This window comes from Stegodyphus dumicola, chromosome 8 (assembly GCF_044657685.1).
Source record: "Stegodyphus dumicola isolate Sdum_Otavi_A_Nest chromosome 8, ASM4465768v1".
NCBI classification, from domain to species: Eukaryota; Metazoa; Arthropoda; class Arachnida; order Araneae; family Eresidae; genus Stegodyphus; species Stegodyphus dumicola.
In genome coordinates this window covers 10,950,568-10,972,349 of record NC_140775.1, presented here as the reverse complement: position 1 = coordinate 10,972,349, position 21,782 = coordinate 10,950,568, and the positions used below count along the sequence as shown (strand labels likewise).

General features: G+C 32.2%; 1 protein-coding gene across 1 annotated transcript in view; it reads right to left on the bottom strand.

The window, feature by feature from the left end:
* Positions 1 to 20,234, bottom strand: part of LOC118197666 (adenylate kinase 8-like) — a 37,449-nt gene extending 17,215 nt beyond the window's left edge. The window contains exons 1-5 of the mRNA XM_035369200.2: positions 20,122 to 20,234; positions 11,663 to 11,802; positions 9,254 to 9,413; positions 3,092 to 3,133; positions 1,297 to 1,452 (exon numbers count right to left, since the gene is read on the bottom strand). Of these exons, the coding sequence (XP_035225091.2) occupies positions 1,297 to 1,452; positions 3,092 to 3,133; positions 9,254 to 9,413; positions 11,663 to 11,802; positions 20,122 to 20,206 (583 nt within the window). The 5' untranslated portion in view covers positions 20,207 to 20,234. The remainder of the gene's footprint in view (positions 1 to 1,296; positions 1,453 to 3,091; positions 3,134 to 9,253; positions 9,414 to 11,662; positions 11,803 to 20,121) is intronic.
* Between the last annotated feature and the right edge of the window lie 1,548 nt (positions 20,235 to 21,782).

Here is a 21,782-nt window from a genome sequence, read left to right as displayed (position 1 = left end):
CCGTAACTTAAAATATTACTACAGCAATTTTATGATACTTCCCACAAATATTCTATAGAATATTGGGAATTAAATGGACTAAAAGTTTAGTTTTATATACACATTTAAGATTTTTGCAGACAATTTTGTAAACGAAGAGAGAAAAATTTCTCGAAAAATAGCTAGTGTATGTACTCAAGCAGGTACTAATAGACATTTTGCTTTATGACTTAGATTTTAGTTCATTTTATTCCTTATGCTTTAATAAATGTAAGTGAAAAAAATAAAAGTAAAATATTCATAAATAATTTTGAGGCAACTAATCTTGTGATGCTGAAATTTCAATACATTTTTTATCCAAAATGTGAGAAAAAAGTAAAAAATACATTTTAATAATATGTTTATAAACTGTTTCTATCATTTTAAGTAGCATTCTGCTAATTAACACCAAAAATGAATTTATTTGTACACTTTTTCAAAATTAGGGTATCGAACGTAGTCTTAATATGAAGTTATTTTTAAGCCATTTTATAATCTGCCCATCTGCTTCTAAGTTTTTCTGCATCATATATTTTATTTCAGTATTGTGAAGTCGATGAGTTTTGTGTATAACATTCTATCCTAAACTATCAGATGAAAACTTCTCATCTAAAGGTTGCGTTTAAGTTTGTGATGTTGCGTGGTCCCAACTTGGCCGCAACAGTAGTAGTGACTGCTATGAACTGGAAGTTACACAAACTCGTAAGAAGGATTTAATCCCTTTTTATTTCACTTTAGAACTTACAGTTGCGTTCACTTGACGCTCACAAACTACGCCGACCCGGCGGTGTAACAAAAAATAGAAAAGTACAACTAAAAATAAATAACAGGATGCATAACTAACGAAGTCACTATCTACGAGGCTCTATAATTGTAACTATCTTAACCGCGTTCTAAGATACAGCTGAGATTCAGCAAACTTTCTGATTAAGACGTTGAAAGAATTCAACTAACTGCCGAAAGGCACACAGGCCGAAACGCGCGGTTCTTACACTTCTACCAAAGCAACCTTCACGCTCGTGAATCAAGAAGCACACCTTTTAATCTCGTTTCCCTTCTATTTAACTCAAATTACTTCTGCTAAAAATTTGAATACTCTGCGCGTTCTACTAAAATTTACATACTCTGGCATTGGCAATTCCAGGGGAAAGTAAAGGCTTGACAGGAAAAATAGCTTAAACTTAAAATAAATGTTTTTAATTTTCCATTTAGAATAAATTAAACATTTTAGTGTCAGTTTATAGCTACAACAAACATTTTGAAAAGATCTTTACACACCTTTCTCCAAAGAATCATTTACATTGGTTCCGATTTGAAAGCTCTTTGAGTAAGTACTTTTATGAAGATCCAAAATAAGTTCTTTCTGTCCCAAAAAGTCCAACATTTCTTGTAATTCTTCAGATTTCAATACCTCAGAAACTTGCGGACAGCACTCTGCATTATATGAAAATAATTTTATTATTTAAAGGGTATTTGTTAAATAACATGATAAATAAGTTTATTTTAGCACTTTGAAGTATTTCTTAACCGAGCTATTAAATGCAAAGTTCTTAAAGAGCTAAAGAGACACAGATATACTATGTAGAATTAAATGTAATGAATTAAATCTAATAATCAGCTCTGAATTAAATCTAATGAATTAAATCTAATAATCAGCTCTGAATTAAATCTAATGACTGTAGGGTTATCCAGTCATTAGATTTAATTCAGAGCTGGAACAAGAAAAATAAGCAGTGCCCTCGCCAGGATTCGAACTCTCAAGCTCCTAACTGCCAGTCAGACATTCTTTCCAATTATACTGTTAAGGCACCTAACAAAGAGGGAGAATACACCTTACATTCTTCCCCATTTAGCCCTTTGATACTAATGAGATATACATGTCTCACTAAACTGCAAGCCTTATTTCACTTTTCAAATTGTTCCCACCAAATATTATCGCCCTGTATTATATTTAAATAAATTAAATAATGAAGAATCTGCATAAATGTATGTATGTTTCTCGCATTGTGATAAAACAACGGTACCTAAAGCCGTCAAATTTTGAATAACGTAATCCTCCTGTAAATATCGGCATCTGGAAGCCCAAATTTGAAATTTGTTTTATTATCGATTTCATATTTTGAAAAACTTTAACGAATTTTTGATTAACAAACTCAAGGATTTCAAAGCGAGCAATGGCAACGTTGTACAGAAAAAAAAAACATTTTTATATCCAGCACGCGAGACTGTGGATCGGAAATTCTAAAGATATGTTTATTTTAAAATTATTTTGCGATATTGCTATTGAACTGAATTTTATGGTTTAAGTGCGAAGAACATGATATTTAATAAAAAAAAAAAAAAAAAAAAAGGGTAACACACAAAGTGTTAAAAAAAACGCCCCTTTCGATGTAATTTAAAATCTGAAACTTTTCAGGTTTTTTTTTATTATTATTATTATTATTATTTCTAAACCAATGCTCCAAAAACAGCAGATGGCGGTCTCTTGACATGGTAAATTAAAAAACCAGCATGGTGTACTTTCATAAAGGCGCATTTGTTTGTAAAATATGATGGCAAGGAAGCCTTTCATATTTTTTATCAAATGCATCAGTTTTATCTAACTGTGCATGCCCTTTTCTCTTTTCAATATTCTCTTAATGAATTGTTTTGCTTTTTATCAGACATCAACATTTTTTTATCAGAGAGACCAAAGGTCTGTTTTCGTTTTCGTTTTCTTTCATAGATTATAGTTCAAAAACGTGAAGAAAGTGATAATATTATTTGCTATTTAAGTGTATCACTCCAATGTAGCCGGGGAAAAAAATTCAAAAGAGATAAAAATAACACAGTTAATGTTGACAGAAAGCATTTCAAGCTTATCTAATCAATGGTTTACAAAATATCCCTTTTATTTTTAAGAAAAGATAAATAAAATACGGCTTGCAGAACCTAAAGCAAACAGACTAACCGATTATCAAATTCTGAATGCATGATTATCATGATAAAACAAATAAAAAGGCAAAACTTGGAAAACAACATTTGTTTAAAACTAAAATGACAAGTATTCCTCTAATAAACTTTGATAACTTACGTAAAGTGACACGAGATGCAAAGACTGGATCTTCAATCGTGACTGCAAAGAAAGAATTTTTTTTCATTCCAGCAAGTAGAATATATTCAAAAACCTTTATAAAATTAGCAAAAATGTATAAACGTAAAAAAGTAAGTAATTTTTGGCAAATGTCTGGGAAATTACTAGAAAATTTCTAAAATTTTTAAAGAATTTTTTTAAGGATTTCTTTTCAAAATTTAAATTTTACTTTAAGAAAATTTGGGGAATTTAAAGACATTTTAAGACTTTTTAAATTAAAATTTAAATTTTACTTAAAAACTTTTTTAAAATTTTAAAACATTTTAGTTTTACTTAATTAATTTTAATTTGCAATTTTCACAAAAAAATAATTTTTTCACTTAATATTATTTGCATTATTTACACAATTTTGCAACAGAACACACATTTAGCATTACAAACAAGTTTACATTTATTAATTCACAATAACCACTTGATTGGCTCAGCTACTAAACTCCCTACCATAAAGAGTTGGTCAGATAAAATTAAAACTTGAATTACATACTTTTAGGATATTCTTTGATTTTTTCTAGATTTATATTATTTAAATATTTTAATATTAAAGATAGCAGCTTGGCACTCAACTTTACTTACATTAGCGCCATCTATATAATTTGCAGAACACACTTACATCACTTAGGAAATACTTTTGCAGACCCCAACGCGTATATGGTAGGTAAGTTAGTATTAAAACTTAGTATTAAAACTTACTATGTACTTGCTTTTAAGTAATTTTTATGTAGTTTTAAAGTATTTTCTAGATATGTAATTATTTTTAAGTATATATTTGTTTTTTATAAATTATGAATTAGTTCTTTTTAGTTACTTATTGGTTTATATTAATTTGTCTATTTCCTTATTAATTTCTCTAGTTCTTTTTAGTTTCTTTTTGATTAATATGCATATTCGTGTCGGGGAGGTTTCTGTAAACAAGGGTTTCTAAATTAATTTTTCTGAAAAATTTAATTTTTTAAAAAAGTTTAATTTAATACTAAACTTTTCATTGCTTATATCTCAAATACTTCATTTTCCTTCAGCCTTTAATTTTAATTGCTAATTACTCAAGGTACCACTTAGTTGCTATTTCTTTTTGGACATTCTTCACTACTTTTGGTTTTGACTTTTACCCTTGCTTGCATGAATGACGAAACACGAATTGAATGATTGAAGAGTTAGGTTAAGAGGCAACGTCCCCTTGATAAGTCTGTCTCCTGCCTGCTCAACAGTCATTCACTTATGCATTTAAAAAAAAATTTTAGATTAATTTTTTAGATTAATTTTAATTTGCTAAACTGGTGAATTTATTTTCATGTTTTGTTTTTGCACTTGATTTAAACTTATGCAATCTGAATTTAAATGATATTGTAAATTAGTTCGAAAATTAATTCTTTTATATGTTTGCACATTATTTTAACTTTAAATTTGCTTTTTTACGTTTATACATTTTTGTTAAAATTTCATTCCTTGCAGCAATGGCGCAAACAATTAATTAAATTTGTATTTATTCAATTTATTCTTTTGAAACAATTTATAAAATTAGCATATATACGTGGCTGTGCTTGTATGTGAAATAATCAACAAAAAATTCATTCAGATATGAATTTCGAAACTAAAAAAAAAAAAAAAATTACGATTACACAGAGTTATTCAAAAATATCTGACAAAAATGTAAAGCAGATAGAGGGGATCTAAATAATATTTTGTAATGGAACCTGTGCGCAGAAATGGCGCTCTTAGGCGGTATAAAGGGCTTTTGAGCGGCAGGTAAAAACGCTCTGCGAACGTAAATCGTCACTACCCGTGCGGTTTGCATTGTGGAATTTGATGACAAGCATTTTATCAATGGGGCTGCGGCTAATACGCAGCAGTTATTCAAAGAAAATATAAAGAGCGAATCCTGAGTGCCTTTCTTGAGCAAACCCATAGATAAAATGCATACATCGATCTTCATATTTGTGTAGCGATGCATAACGTTGAAATCCGTACGGGAAATGATGATTTGCACCATTAGAACGCTTTTATCTACCGCTCATCAGCGGCGTGTACTACCTCAACATGTCATTTCTGCATATACATTCTTATTCAGAATGTGCTTATTTTGGTCCCCTCTTAACAAGCCTAAACATTTTTCCCATAAATTTTTTATTACCAGCCTATATATATATGTATGTGTATATATATATTATGCAAATATATATATATATATATTGTTACGAAATGTACAGGCGCGGTAAGATGGCTTCCCCGCAAAGCAGTTTTAGGGTTGCCATAAAATGGCAAAGGACGGCAAAGTTGCCACCTTTGGCGACATCTGGCGACAAAATTGGCGATGTACGATGGACGGATGGAGAACCATTTGGAACGAATTCTTACCGGTACAGCTCAGAATGTTCTCGAACACAAGCCGAAAGCTATATAAACCCTGCTGGTCCGCAGTCAGTTAGTATCGAGTTGGTGTCTCGTCTAGCGAGTCAATTCCTGCGGAGTCGATCGAGTTGACAACCGGGCAGCGAGTGCCGAGTGAGTCGTCGAGTGCACCGAAAGAGTCTCGTAATGTATCGCAGTTAGTGCATCGTCGAGAAAGCGTGTTGAGCTCCGGGAACGATTGAACCGAAGAGTCGGGAGCTGTGCTCTGTATGTCGTCCAGTGCATCGCGAGTTGTAGCGTGGTGAGTCTCGACAGTACGTGGAGTTCCGAGAACGACCAAGCAGAGTCGGGAGCTGAACTCTAGTGCTTTGCCGTTGAAGCTGTCTCCACCGTGATAGCCTAATAACCTGGAGGTTGTGTCGCTGATCGTGTCGGCGTGTTTATAGTAGCCCATCGACGACTGTAGAAACGTGTTTTGGAGCTGTCCTGACAATACTGGTAAATAAAGTGTGGATTTGATACTTCATCAAGTAGTATTGTCATTATCCACTCCAAATCCTCACGAACCCCGTACGAACGTGAAGGAAGAAAATAACGTAACAATTGGTGTCAGAAAAGAAAAGCGCAACAATATATATGCTTTAAAGCACATTTGATACTGCAGTTCCAGAGTAAAAAAGGTATGCCAAGTATAAACAATAATACAATATAAAAGCTGTAAAAGTTAACGCGAAAAAAACCTACTGTAATAACTACAACAATATAAACTTCAAAAAAAATTAAAATAGATTTAGGAAAGACTAAAAAAAGTTTTTACAATAAAAAATTGCATATAATGTACTGAAACAAAAACATTTTAAAGAGCTGAATTAATGCTGAAGAGGAAGACTTCTGATTACGTAATATGCTAAAATATTTGACCTGTAGTGATTAGGAAACTCGGTAACCGAGTTATATTATATCTTCATTTTTACTTCAACACATTTGTGGCCACAATGGACTTGGCATTCTAATCGTGTCTATTTCCAGAACATTTACATTTTGATACTATTGCGATAGAAGAGAGCATTTATCCAATATGGAAGATCGCCGAGAGGAAGGTTTTGATTTAGGTCAGAAAAGTTTCATTTCTTGAAATTTTGAGTTTGGGTTCCGATTCAGCTACGTCACTGCGTCACGCAAGTGATGCGTCACAGATTTATCTAGAAATGGCACAGCACAGAAATGCTGTTATTATTTTTACGAAATACTCAAATTAAAAGATACGAAATACTCAAATTAAAAATTAAGAAACTATTACCAAATTAAATTATAAAGCTGATTTACATATTTTTATCTTACATAAGTTTATATAGATATATAAGACGTGTTCGCAAAGTCCTTACTTGTTTTTTACGTTCGTCTACTACCAACGGCTGCGAATTTAAGGGCCGGGTAAAAAACTTGTTGACACGATGTATGCGGTGTGTGTGTACAACAAAATAGAAGTAGCTAATATCTACCCTGCATGCTTAAAACTAAATAAAACAAATACAGAACAGCATAATGTAGTCTACCTTGATTTACATATTATAGATTACAATTTTATTAAAGTTTACGACAAAAAAAGAGAATTTAATTTTTCCACACTTAAATTAACTAACTGAAATTCAAATATTTCCAAAAGATTCATACGTAACACAATTTATTCAAAGCTACTCAGAATAAAAAGAATCTGCAATACTGCGAAACACTTACAAGAAGAAATACTATACTTCGTAACTATTTTGAAAAGTAACCTAATTCCTCATAAAATAATTAAAAATACTCTAAAAAAAAGCTGGCATTAGCCTTACCTATTTTTAGATTTTTTGAATTAGATAATGATATTTTATACCTAAAGCCCGAAGGACGGTTTAAGATGGATGACTGATTCAGAGAATCTAATGTAAAAATGTACAGATAATTCTTGTTTATTCATTCTCTTTCCTCCAAAATTTTCACAATAGTATTATCTGGATTCACAATAGTATTTAAAAGTTTTGGCCAAAATTTTGGCACTTTACTTTTAAATACTATTGTGTAAATAGTTTTAAATTTCTATAATGGCCAATTTTACTGCTTTTATTAACAAATCGGGCCTTTTCGTTTTTCATAGTAGCTTGATCGCCCGCTAGCTTGAAGAATTACGACTTTTTTAACAAATGACTGTTTTTTCCTTTTACTCTTGCTTTGCTTTTGTGGCCAAGTTTTGTAGTTTTAGTTGAATTAGCCATTTTCACTTTCAGTCACAATTTTTTCTTCCAACTACATGTCAGAAGCCATTTTGAAATCTTTTCACGCTTTTCCGAGTTTTCCGACCCCCTTCGATAATGAGACGAGTTGCAGCTAACGGACAATCTTTTCGTATTGGCTGATGCCCACAGAACATCGCTCCCCCCTACATACGTCACACGACTGAAGTACACAGAAGGGAATTACAACTACTTTTCAACATAGTTTTAAGAGGGAGAGCTCTGCATCGCCACAGTCAGTTTTTTGTTTCTTTTGTTACAACATTTTCTTGGTCTTAGCAAGACCCAATTTGTTGGTTTTCATCTTAATTTTCTTTTATTTTAATTACAGATTTTCATTACAGATTTCTAAAATATATAAAATTATAAATCTTTAAGCTTGCAGGCCCAGCCCGTATGTTTTTGTATATTTAGGACTAATAGCAGACCGCTATTTATTTTTGTTTTTATTTTTATTTTTATTTTTATTTTGATTTTAGTCTAGATTTAAGATGTATCGGAATAGGTTTTACATATTTTAACACCTTAATGTGTCATTTTGTGCGGACGCGTCGGGAAATTGGAACAGAGAATTGAGACTATTAAAATTTTCCAAGACACTTTGTCTAAATTAAAAAAATTTGTAGCGAAAAAGTTTCAATTGTCTGTTTCGGCGAAACGCGTAATAGGGTTAGCTTGATTCGACGTTCAAACAAATAAAATTTCCCTTGAAAAGCCAGTTTGGAAGTCGAGTTAGGCTAATTTACCATTTTCCGCTTACTTTTTTATCTGATTTTGTTTTTTAATGTTTTACATGTTTAATGGTTTGATTTTCATATGTATTAATTTTTTTAAAACGTGTTGAACTTTTTGGAGCAACAGCTCCTGGTAACTTTTAGGCGAGCTTACTACAATTTCTAATTTACTTATTTTGCAGCATACTGCGCAAGATGTTTTCTAGACCAAATTGGTCATTCAGTATTGTAATTACTACCTTGCTTGATATATATATATATACATATATACACATACATACATATATGTATATATATACACATACATACATACATATATATATATATATATACACATACATACATACATATATATATTGTATCTTGTATATATCCTCCAAAATCCTCAAGTTGCACTACCATATTCCTCTATTCAGATTTCACTACTTTAACTGCAGGCACATTTTTGAAAACAGAGTAGAATTTCAAAACGCGTATTTTAATTTGAAAATTTCTCTGCGAGCCTTATGGGGCTTCAAGACCTGGCGTGGTTTATTTACACGCCACACGATTTAGGTATGTCTATTTCCTTTTACGGTGGCGTCTTAACGCAAAAGTACCAAAATCCCTCTTTAAGAAATGGAATGTTTGAATATCTTCGAAGCAACAAACTAAAATAGTAATACATACAAGCTGAAAATTTTAAAATGAAAATATTTAAAATCGTTTCGAAATAACAAAATGTTAATCTAAACTTAAAAATCCATTACCAATATGAGTTGGAAAGATTCCATTTTTCCTGAGAGCAAACGCCTGGCTACGGGTCTTGGGAAAGGCTTCCAGTATCCATCCGTTTTGGACACAGTCTGGCATTTCTACGCGTTTCTGAACCAGATCTGCCCAAGCTGAAGGAGATAACTCTGAAATTGTCTAAATAAATGCGCAAGTATGTACGAAAATGCTTCAGTCAGTTGCATAAACATTAGTAAATGTGGGTTAAACTTTAATATGTATGTTAGAAAAACGAATTACTGTATTGTTGTAATTCGTTTTTCTAACCTATTGTTATATCTATAACAATGCAATAAAACGTTGTCGTCCTGAAACTTTTGAAAATTAATTTCTATTTTGACTTCGAAAATAGAGTAAAGTTTTAATACAATGGCAAAATGTCAACGAATTTCAGAAATGTACATATAAAGTGAAAATCTAGTATCCAATCTTCAACTCCAGATAATTGGGTTATCTTTTTCTGTATAATCGCAATACGTACGGAATTCGTCAAACATAATTGCACTCGGATGAAAATTATCAGTACGTATGGAATTCATCAAACTTGCACTCGGATGAAAATTATCAGTACGTACGGAATTGGTCAAACATACTTGCATTCGGATGAAAATTATCAGTACTTTATGGAATTCGTCAAACACGGATGGAAATTATCAGTATCTTGAAATTAAAATAATGAAAATATGATGACTAAATAGCGAAAGTCGGGAAGTGGTCACAAGTTTAACCATCACTTTAAGCTATTATTAGAACAGTATGGAACGAATAAAAAAAAATCCTTGATCACATGATTTGCCGCTATCCGATTAGCCCAAAATTATCTTCCTTGGTGAAATCCACGCTAAGCAAAAGGCATCGGGACTCTGCGCTTTGTTTTTCTTCGATTTCAATTTATTGGAATTTTAGTTGTCAGACCTTCTAAAGTGCGCTGTGACTACACCTGACGAACTGGAAACGTCGCGTTTCAAGATACTTGTATTGTTCCTATATATATATTATAAAAGTACACAGAAAAACTTAATTTTAATCAGTTTCCCTGAATTTTAGAAACAGAGGTCCTATTAGTCTTAAACCTCACTTTTTTTATCCGTATCACTTTTCATATGTTGCCACTAAATGTTATCGCTATACACTATTTTTAAAGAAATAACATAATGAATGTAAAAAAATGTATGGCAATGCAGACAAAAGAATGTTGCCACTAAATGTTATCTCTACGTATTATTTTTAAGAAATAAATATAGCGAATATAAAAAAAGTATGGCAACAGAAATAAAAGGACGTTGCCACGAAATATTATCTCTTTGTATTATTTTTAAAGAAATAATATTGCGAATACATAAAAAATGTATGGCAGCAGAAATAAAAGGTTGTTGCCACCAAATGTTTCCGTGCATTTTGATAAAAAATAATGTATGGCAGCATTTCACACTTTATAGGGAATTCTAATTAGTAAGTTCAGTTTTCGCTAATCACCAATTTAGTTTTACTAATTAGTAAGTTCAGTTTTCACTAATCATCAATTTAGTTTCACTAATTATTAAGTTCAGTTTTCACTAATCATCAATTTAGTTTCTCTAATTAGTAAGTTCACTTTTCACTTATCATCAATTTAGTTTCACTAATTAGTAAGTTCAGTTTTCACTAATCATCAATTTTCCCTAATTAGTAAGTTCAGTTTTCACTAATCATCAATTTAGTTTCTCTAATTAGTAAGTTCAGTTTTCACTAATCATCAATTTAGTTTCACTCATTAGTAAATTCAGTTTTCACTAATCATCAATTTAGTTTCTCTAATTAGTAAGTTCAGTTTTCGCTAATCATTAATTTAGTTTCACTCATTAGTAAGTTCCTTTTTCACTAATCATCAATTTAGTTTCACTAATTAGTAATTTCACTTTTCACTAATTACTACGCTCAGTTTTCACAGTTTTTAGAAAGGCTTCCATTTAGACTAATAGCTTGGCGAAACACACCCTTGGTGAAGAAATTAATCCTAGGCAGCCGCTGGTTTCTTCGTTAACCAACATTTCATAAAGTTTCACGATTCTTTTTCCTTCTTATTTTAATGGATATACTTCTTTTTTAAACTCTTCTTATTTAAATGGATTTAATATTATATTTATTTGGAATACAAAATATCACTCTATAAGCTATAATTTTGAAGCATTGCAAATGGTAATACGTATCAAATCAATAATTCGTTGCAGCCTTATGAATGCTATAAAAAGAACACTTAAAAATAAATTTTTGTTTTATTACATAAACGTAATAAGAATTTTAATAATTTGTATCAGTTCTCATACTGAGCAGTCGCTTTTAGATGAAAGCATAAAAAAATCGCAGTGCCGTTTAATTTCAAATAAATGAAAGAAAATCTTTCATACCTCCTTTGATGAGAGATCCAATTGCAAATCTTCTTTTAAACTAGTGCAACTTATATACACCAGGTTCAGTTTCGAAGCTAGCGTAGTACAAACTAATTTACGGTCAACTGTAGGAGGACCAATAACATAGACTTTTGGAACTAAAATCAATAAAGTAAAGAACTGTCAATTATTATACATACGGTGGATGTAAATTTCATATAAGCATATACCCTTTATTATATCCCATACCTTCATTTATTTTATATTCTACACATTGATGAATGACTTATTATTAGATTAGAAATTTATTGTTACTTATTAGAATAACATTTATATATATATCCAGCATTTAAATTGACAGCAAGTCACATGTATGTATTACATGTCACATGTCATATGTATTCCAGGTATACCAGATATCTAATCGGAACCAGAAGGATAAAAAATAAGAGATTGTATTCCAAAGTCTCACTTTTGCATCTAATGGTTCTGTGAGACTAAAGGTGCATCCAAGAGATAATAAGAGGTTTTGTTAACAATAACAACATTTATTTACAAGAAATTATACGAAAATTTCAATCAATTAGATATATTATTAGGCATCTCTGCCTTCCACGTCTTACACCTTTAGTATCCTGCCTGCCACTGACTATTAGGACGAACGCAGCGCCCTCTAGTCAGAATGACGCTGGAAATACGTAATACTCCCCACCTGAACTCACTTGAGTTCACTTACCATTGAATTTCAACTAAATTTACATTCAGGAACCATTTAAAATTACAAGAATAAAAATATAAATAGCATATTATATCAAATACAAAGCTTCAAAATTATTCAGTGACTTAACATACAAAAACAAATTACACTTTTAACTTCCAAAGAAAATTGTTCAAATATCAAGCATTAAAATATAAGCACAATTAAACTATAATTAATACACAGATAGAACATTAACAGGTTGCAACTCAATTAAACTAACACAATTAAGGATTAATTTCCAAATTATACACAAGTTGTACTGAGCGTTTTATTTGTCCTTTAGGAGTCTGAATAAGAAGAGAACGAACTTTTCCATCTCTTCCTGGATATAGCTCTAAAATTTTTCCCATCATCCACATATTTCTGGGATAACGCTCATCATTAATCAAAACAATACCATTCACTTTAAATGAAACTATTTTACCTGGTTGTGGAGAAATATAAGCTGATCTTAGATTAAGTAAATATTCCTTTCTCCACCTGTTCCAGAAGTGATTCAAAAGTGTTTGCTGATATTTATATTTCTTTACCAAAGAATTCCTATTAACATTTAAATTTTCCTTTTTATGTTTTATTACAGGTAAAGACACCAATCTTTTACCAATAAGAAAATGAGATGAGGTGAGTGGAGAGGGTTCTGTAGGTTCGTTGTACAGATACGTGATAGGCCTGGAATTAACCAGAGCTTCAATTTCCGAAAAAACAGTTTCCAATTCCTTCAAAGATAGAGAGGATCGTCCAACAATTTTCTTTAAGCAGGTTTTAACCGTTCGTATCTGTCTCTCCCAGAAACCTCCCCACCATGGACTTTTTTCAACTATAAAATTCCAAACTATACCTTTAGAAGCAAACAAATTTTTAACTTGATCATTATCTATCTGATTCCACCATTTTTTCAATTCACTATTTGCTTTTTTAAAAGCTTTGGCGTTATCAGAATATATAGTAGAACATAATCCTCGACGAGAAACAAATCGTCGGAATCCTAACAAAAAGGAATCAGCACTTATGTTAAGAACTACTTCTAAGTGGATAGCTCTTGTCACTGCACAGCTGAATATAAGTAAATAACACTTTGAATTAAAATCACGAACAAAAAATGGTCCGGCAAAATCCACACCGCATACATCAAATGGTGGATGCTCTTGAATTCTATCAGGCGGTAAAGGGGCAACCACCTGCCTTCCAGATTTCACTCTGAATCGTCTACAAATCAGACAGTTATTTAACACTTTTTTCACAAATTGACGACCTTTAACAATCCAGAATTGTTCTTGTAAATGTGTTAAAGTTTCATCAACACCTAAATGGCACATTTTAGTATGAGAATCACAGATAAGTAGTTCAACAAATTTATCATTAGATGGAAGAAGCCAAGGATGTTTGGCTCGCATATCGTTACTTGAAAACTGTAGACGTCCCTTTAAACAAAGTAAGTTATTATCATCAAGTTCAGGATTCAAATTAAATATGCGTGAACTCTTATCGATAGTTCCTTTAGAAAGAAGTTGGGTAACTTCTGTACTATAATGCTTGAATTGAGTAGCTTTGATCCAAAAACGCAAAGCTTGCTCGAGTTCTGGAGCACATATAGGTCCATTTAATTTTGTAGAATTAGGTTTAGAATTGTGCACAAACCTTTTAATCCAAGCAGTAACACGCAGTAATCTACTTAATTTGCTGAAGTCATTAACGTCCAATAACGACGACATAGGTAAGTTTCCATTAGCTGAACTGGTTACCATGGAGTTAACCAGTGCAGTCCGTCGCTCTTTCACTATAACGCGTTCATCACAGATGTCATTAAAATGTTGTAGCGATTCTTGAAGGGGCCACGAGTGAAGTGATTTAGACAACCAAACAGGGCCTGACCACCACAGAGAACTTGTAAGAATCCTCCTAGCCGATTCTCCTCTAGTAGTAAGGTCTGCGGGATTGTCGGAGCCACTGCAATGGTTCCAACACTCTGGTAGAGTCAGCGACTGCACTTGAGCTACTCTGTTGGCGACAAATGGTTTCCATTGTTTAGAAGATCCTTTAAACCAATGAAGGACGATTTGAGAGTCGCTCCAAAAGAAAATTTGTTTCGCGAAATTAGGAAATAGACCTTGTAAATAATTTCCTAAACGTGCAGCGAGGAGAGCTGCCATTAACTCTAATCTTGCAAGAGTCAAAGTTTTTAAAGGAGCAACTTTACTTTTTGACATTATAAAGCTCACTTTGATTTGGCCATTGTAATTCACGTACCTTAGGAACGCAACAGCCCCATATGCCTTGGGACTGGCGTCACAAAACACATGAAGAGAAACTTCACTTATTTCTACACTTTCAAAAAACCTTCTTTCAATAGATACTGATTCAAGTTCACAAAGTTCAGAACACCAGGTTTTCCATTTATTTTGGAGGTCACTTGGCAAATCTTCGTCCCATTGCAGACCACGTTCCCACATCTCTTGCAAAAGAATTTTCACAGTGATTACAAAGGGACTAATCAGTCCACACGGATCAAATATCTTTGAAATAACTCTCAAAACGTGACGCTTGGTGATTCTAGCATCAATGGAATCCCTAACATCTCTTAAATCTAATTTAATTTTATCCTCAATCGGATCCCACTTCAATCCCAAGAAACCTGTTCCTAGCCCGAAGTCAGTATTTTCCTCATATCCGTTTTCATTCCAAAGTTTACACAATTCCGGACAATTAGTTTTTAATTTCCTCAAATGAAATCCCGCTGCTTTTAATATCTCTATTGCCGTAGAAGTCAAATGATAAGCATCTCGAACGGTATTGGCTCCATAGCAGAGATCATCAACATAAAGAAAAGAATTTAACATGTCATAACATTTTGGATGATGTTCCTTAAATTTCTTTATGTGAAATTTCAAAACGCAAGCCAAGGAAAATGGCGAAGTAGTTAAACCGAATGGGAGACGATTTAAATGGAGAGTTTCGGTTGAATCACCTACCTCTTCGGGAAGCCACAAAAATTTAAGGTATTTTCTATCTTCCTCCGCAATCTCTATCATAAGAAAAGCTTTTTCTAAATCTCCGCAAAATGCAACTTGATATTCTCGAAATTTAAGAATTATGTCCAATAAATTTGCATAAAGATTTACTCCTGATTCTAGAGACTCATTAAGAGATTTATTATTTTCATTAGCCTTACTGCTACAGTCATAAACAATTCTAACTCGAGTTGTTTCCTTGTCATCCCTAATTACCGCTCTGTGAGGCATATAATATCCTGAATTTTTATCTTCATTAACACATTTTCCCACAATCTGACATTCTAACTGATCCGATATAATTTGTTTATACTGGTCATAAATTTCTTGATTTTTATTTAGTTTTTGCTTTAACGAATCAAAACGCTTTTTCGCAACGTCATAATTAGAATTCAACCCAACTGCAGGTCCCAAGTTTTCCTTCCACATCAATCTACAAACGTACCTTTCCCCATTAAATTCCAGAGAATTTTCAAATTTTTCAATCAATTGATTGTCCCATTCAGAAAAGTTTTGCTTGTCTGACTGAAATTCTTCTATTTCCCCAAATTTTTTTAAATCGCACAAAATGGAAGAAGAGTCCATGACTAAACATACATTTTCATAATTATTAGTCAATTTATTACTTCCTTTCACTCCCGCAAGTAACCAACCGAAACAAGAATTTATCGCAGTAATGTTTTCATTTAACTTTACTCTCTCGTCATAAACAATATCCCAAAATGAATCGCATCCGATAAGTATTTCCGTCTGGCAGTCGCCAGAAAATGAATCAGCCAAAAGTAAACCTCTTTCCTTCAACGCATTGCGAATAGATACATCAGGAATTTTCAAGGACAAATTAGATATATAATCCGTTATGACAGCTTCTAACTCGTACGATTTCGAACTTTGATCCCTATTGCGCAACGTCAATGAAACGATACCGTATTCCTTCTCACGTGCTATTTTGTCTCCGAAAGCAAAAATAGCTATTCTTTCGTAGCGTATTGGCTTTAATTTTAATTCCTTAACTAATCGAGATGAAATAAAACTTCGATGACTACCATTGTCTAAAATAACATTAGTTAAGACTGAATTTTTATCCGAACAGGCTAAAACTGTACTTGTTTGTAAAAAGGGCTTATTTTTGGTACATATATTACTATGAGACACAGAAATATTCTCGGCGCTTTTATTAGATTTAGATTGTGAGTCATTCAAAACAGTTTCGCTTTCCACTTGCTTCTCACAACCTTTCAAAGTAACATTAACGGGTTTATTTTTTCTACACACTGACTCATGATGAAAATTGCTTAAACAATTTTTACACGATATTTTTGCCCTGCATACGCGAGACCTGTGATATTTCTGGAAACAACACCAGCATCTAGCTTCAGTCCTAAGCTTATTTATTTTTTGTTCTACATCCAATTTTTTACAACTTACGGAATCGTGATGACCGTCACAGAATAAACAAGCATTTTTATTTGTGTATTTAACGCTGAAGCGGTTGATATATTTTTAGGCTTTGAATAGTTTTTCTGATAAGTTTGACCACTTTGATAATTTTGGGAAACGGATCGTTTTGTTTCGTAACTTTTTAGGGGGCTCATCACAGTTTCGGCAATTTCCCTAGATTCGACTTCATTCCTCAAAAACGTAATAATTTCCGAAACCTCACAATTCACTTCCCTGTTTCGTTTTCGGTGAAAATCTAACACCAAATCTTGTGGTAGCAACTTCAATAATATTGGATTCAATAAATGCCCATATGAACCCTCCGTTACATTTAGTGAACGCAAATTTCTTATATTAACTTCTATTTCATCGTATAATTTACGCAAACCCTTAACATTAGACGAACTTCTCACAGGTTCTAAGCTTAATAATTTAGTCATGTAAGAATTTATAATAGAATCAGTTCTACCATACCTTTGTTTTAAAAGCTCAAGACATGAGTCATAGTTTTTCTCATTTAATTCAAAACCCGAAACAACGTTATATGCAGGACCAGAAAGAAGGGATTTTAAATATTGGAATTTTTCAATTTTCGTAAGTGAATTGTTTGAACCGATTGCGCTATCAAAAGTGTTTAAGAATTCCATAAATTTTCCAGAATCACCAGAGAATCGCGAAATTTCTAACTTTGGTAATTTTAAAGCCGTAACGGTGTTTTCCGAAACACTAGATGTGTTAAGAACTGAAGAAGTCCGCTGAACATTTTCTGCTGCTAATTCTTTAATTTTGCTTTTTAGTTTAATCTTAGCCAACAATATTTTGTCATCGTATTCTTCCGAAGCCTTTAATTCACCTTTAAATTTTTCCGGATCGTCTATGAGTGCTTCCACCTCTAAATCATGGCTTTTCAAGATCTGCTCTTTCGTTTCTAATAGTTCCAGTAGTTCTGATAATGAACTTACGTCTTCGACGGCTTCATCAAGCTTCTGCCCTCTTTTAACTAGTTTAGTAACACTAGCGCGAACGTTACTTCTTTTTTCAATTATTTTCGACAGCTTATCCATATTAACTCAGAATTTGTGAGTTCAAAAGATCTTACCTCCACAGTCCAGTATGCAATGTTACGTATCCAAAAGCGTGCGTAAAGTATCCAAACTTCTCAGAAATATAATCCAGTAATGATGACTAATTGCTTCCGGTATTCCACATTCGCGGACAAGATGCACCAATTATGCATCTAATGGTTCTGTGAGACTAAAGGTGCATCCAAGAGATAATAAGAGGTTTTGTTAACAATAACAACATTTATTTACAAGAAATTATACGAAAATTTCAATCAATTAGATATATTATTAGGCATCTCTGCCTTCCACGTCTTACACCTTTAGTATCCTGCCTGCCACTGACTATTAGGACGAACGCAGCGCCCTCTAGTCAGAATGACGCTGGAAATACGTAATACTCACCATCTTTGGAAGCATAAATTAATTCGAGATTCCAAGCTGAATCCAAGCGACTTATCGCTATCTACAGTAATAAGACAGAGAATATTAGAAGAGTGTAAAATATCCTTCACTTAAAACTCAATTATTTAACAGAAGGCACTTCTTGAGCTTGCAAAACCAGCCAGCATTTATGGCGTAACTCAAAAAGTAATGAATTCAAATTAAAGCTAAGTGGTAAATTAGACAAAGGCTACACAGAATGAATAACGCGCAATTTGGCTTAAACAAATAACGTGAAATTCATCAGGCGGAACACGCTCTGATTAAACAATCGGAAATCTTCTTTTAAGTACTCTGTCTGTTTACATCATTTGAATACGCGATAACTAAAATTTGCATTATGGCAAGAAAACGGAAAAGGAGCAAGACAGTAAAGCTATTTAACGTAATGCATGAATGTTTCTGGCATTGTGAAAAAACAGCGGTGTCTAGAGCCATCAAATTTTGAATAACACAGTCCTCCAACTGAGCAAAGGCACCTGGAAGCCCGACTTTGGAATTTCGAATTTGTTTTATCATCAAGTTTCGTAAAACTTTAACAAATTTTTTATTAACAAACTCAAAGATTTTCAAAACGAGCAAAGACAACAATGTACGAAAAGAAAAAAACATTTTTACCTGCAGCGCGCGAGACTGTATCGGAAATTCTAAAGATATGCTGTTTTGCCGTTTTTAAGTATTTGTGATGTTGCTGTTGAGTTGAATTTCATGTGATTTTAACATGATATTTAATAAATAAAGGTAAAACACAAAAAGTCGAAAAACGCATTTTGGGCGTAAAATAAAAAAAAAAAGAAAATATTTCTCTTTTTTTTATTTGAATTTTAGCCGCTTCTTACACTTGTAAATATTTATTTCACGCAGTAAGGCGCAAATAACGTGAAATTCAGCAGGCGGAACACGCTCTGATTAAACAATCAGGAATTTTCTTTTAAGTACTCTCTCTCTGTCTCTCTGTTTACACTAAAATTTGCATTATGGCAGGAAAAGGAGCAAGACAGTAAAGCTATGTAACGTAATGCGTGAATGTTTCCGGCATTGGGAAAAATCTAATTCTACAGATAGTTGAATTGTATGAAAAATAGCTGAAGATATGACAAAAACATATTTACCAAAAATTGGCAACATTTAAGTTTTCTCACCAACTTGGCGACATTCTAGAAGGTTTAGGAGGGCCCATTTTTGAAGCCCTAGGAGTGATATTTTAAGCTTCCAGAAGTGCTCACTCCTCCCACTTGACCAACCGTATAAATAAGAAGCTAGGAGCGGCCGTAAATCAGTTAAAGTCATCAAGAGTCGTGATGTGTTTTATGTGTTGAGCTTCTACTCGATTGATCAGGGCTCCCGATTTTGTCTGTGAGTGATTCTCTTGATCTGCAATATTTTTCACTTGTTAAGTAGAATTTCGCCATGTTCTGTTTACATTTATTTTCCTGCATATTTTCTATTTATCATATTCATCTTAAAAAGACCCATATCCTTTATCTTATCATTATGTTAGCAAGACTCATACCTTTATCTCAATATCTTAGCATTTCCTATTTATCTTAACAAGACTCCTATTCATCTGTTTAAAGAGATCTTTAAGAGCCATACTATCAACGATATGTTTAATTATAAATTTTTTACAAAGCAAAACTTGACACACTCTAAATTTACGTTAAGTTCAAAACACTGTTCATTTACTCAATCAGTATGGAATTTTAAAGATTATGCCAAAGATTTTTGTCTTTTTTATTACTATATTCTCATCTATCAGCTTACCGTCGTAGACAGCTCCTTTCAATAGCAAACCGTAAAGGAAATCAATAGGATTTTCGGGTCTTTCTATAGTGAGACGTTCCATCATATTCTGAAACACAATTTCCAATAAATCTTCTTTATTTATTTAAGCATTTTAAGTAACATGCAATTTTACAGATATAAAAATACTGAAGTATAATAATTGTTAGAGGGATACATGAATATCGAAATTTTCTAATACGCAGTTTAAGATTAAATGAATCAAAGCATAAATTGTTGTGAGATCGTTTTGCTTTCGTATTGCACAAAAGTTCGATTTTAGTTAACGCGATGGCTGCGCTGTATGTAATGTAATGATGCAGTTTTTTTTTCCTATTTGGCATAAAATTGCTTTAATTTATTTAAAAAATATACAACTGGTTTTCATTCTGGTTTTATATTTTTAATATTTTTACTTCCTTGAACAAAGTAAAGGAAATCTTGAAATCGCGAAAAATCTCGGGTATCATATTTCAACAGAAATATCACTTATCGTTCCCGAATATATATTGTTCCCGAATCCATTTAAACAATCTTCTACCCCCTTCCCGAAACGCGTGTACGCATTAACGGTGTTGAAACTCTCGCCGTTTAAACTCTTGCCAAACGATTAAGACCACATGATTTGAGCGTACGCGTAGCTTAAAAAGAAACTGAACTTTAATAGAACTAATAATGAACGTATAAATGCAACATGCAATCCATAAATTCTCTTTTGGAATGTGTATATCTGTCAGTATAATTATAATAATATATTAATAATATATAATAATCTGCATAATCTGTTAGTGTTGTGTATTAAAATATGTTACATTGTAGAAGTGTTTTCTTTTGTGATGAGTAGATCGATTATCATCAGTTAATAAAACATACCCGGATTATTTGGATTATATGAAAGAAGATCTTCTGAAAAGGTAAACATTTTACCTTTATTCTTAGAATTACTGATAATTATTATTGATATTCATAATAACAAACGGAATAAAGGAATCATTTTTCCAAAACATATTGTAAAATGGATTCAAAAGAGATTTTTCTGTGACGTCTGTACGTATGTATGTATCTCACACAATTCAAAAAGGATTAGCTGTAAAAAAAAAGCTGAAATTTTTTATATCTTCTATAACATCTAGGTGTACATCTCCCATTTTTACTGCAATCGGCGGCACCATATATATATATATATATATATATATATATTAGAGAGCATTAAGTATAATCTTTTATGAATATACAGCAATTAAATTTTCATAATTTTAAATTTAAATTTTAATTAGCTTTAAATTAACTTTATACAAATAGAGAAAATTTGTTGAATTCAAATCTCATTCCTTGCAGCAGTGGCGCAAGAGAATATATATATATATTATTGTACTTACCACCTAGCTTATTAATTATATATATATATATATATATATATTATACACATTCCCTTACCCGGCTTCAAAGCCCTTAACTGGCCTTTATTTTCGCAATCCTTGGTAACATTTCCAATCAAAGAAGTGTTTTAAATGACGAAAATATTCATGTTTTAGCAATCTAAAATTTTAAAAAAAGAATTTCATTTTCAACAAATGACGAAATATATCTTTTAATTTGATCTCCCGTTTCCCATATTTATATTTGGAAAAGTTCGGAAAAAA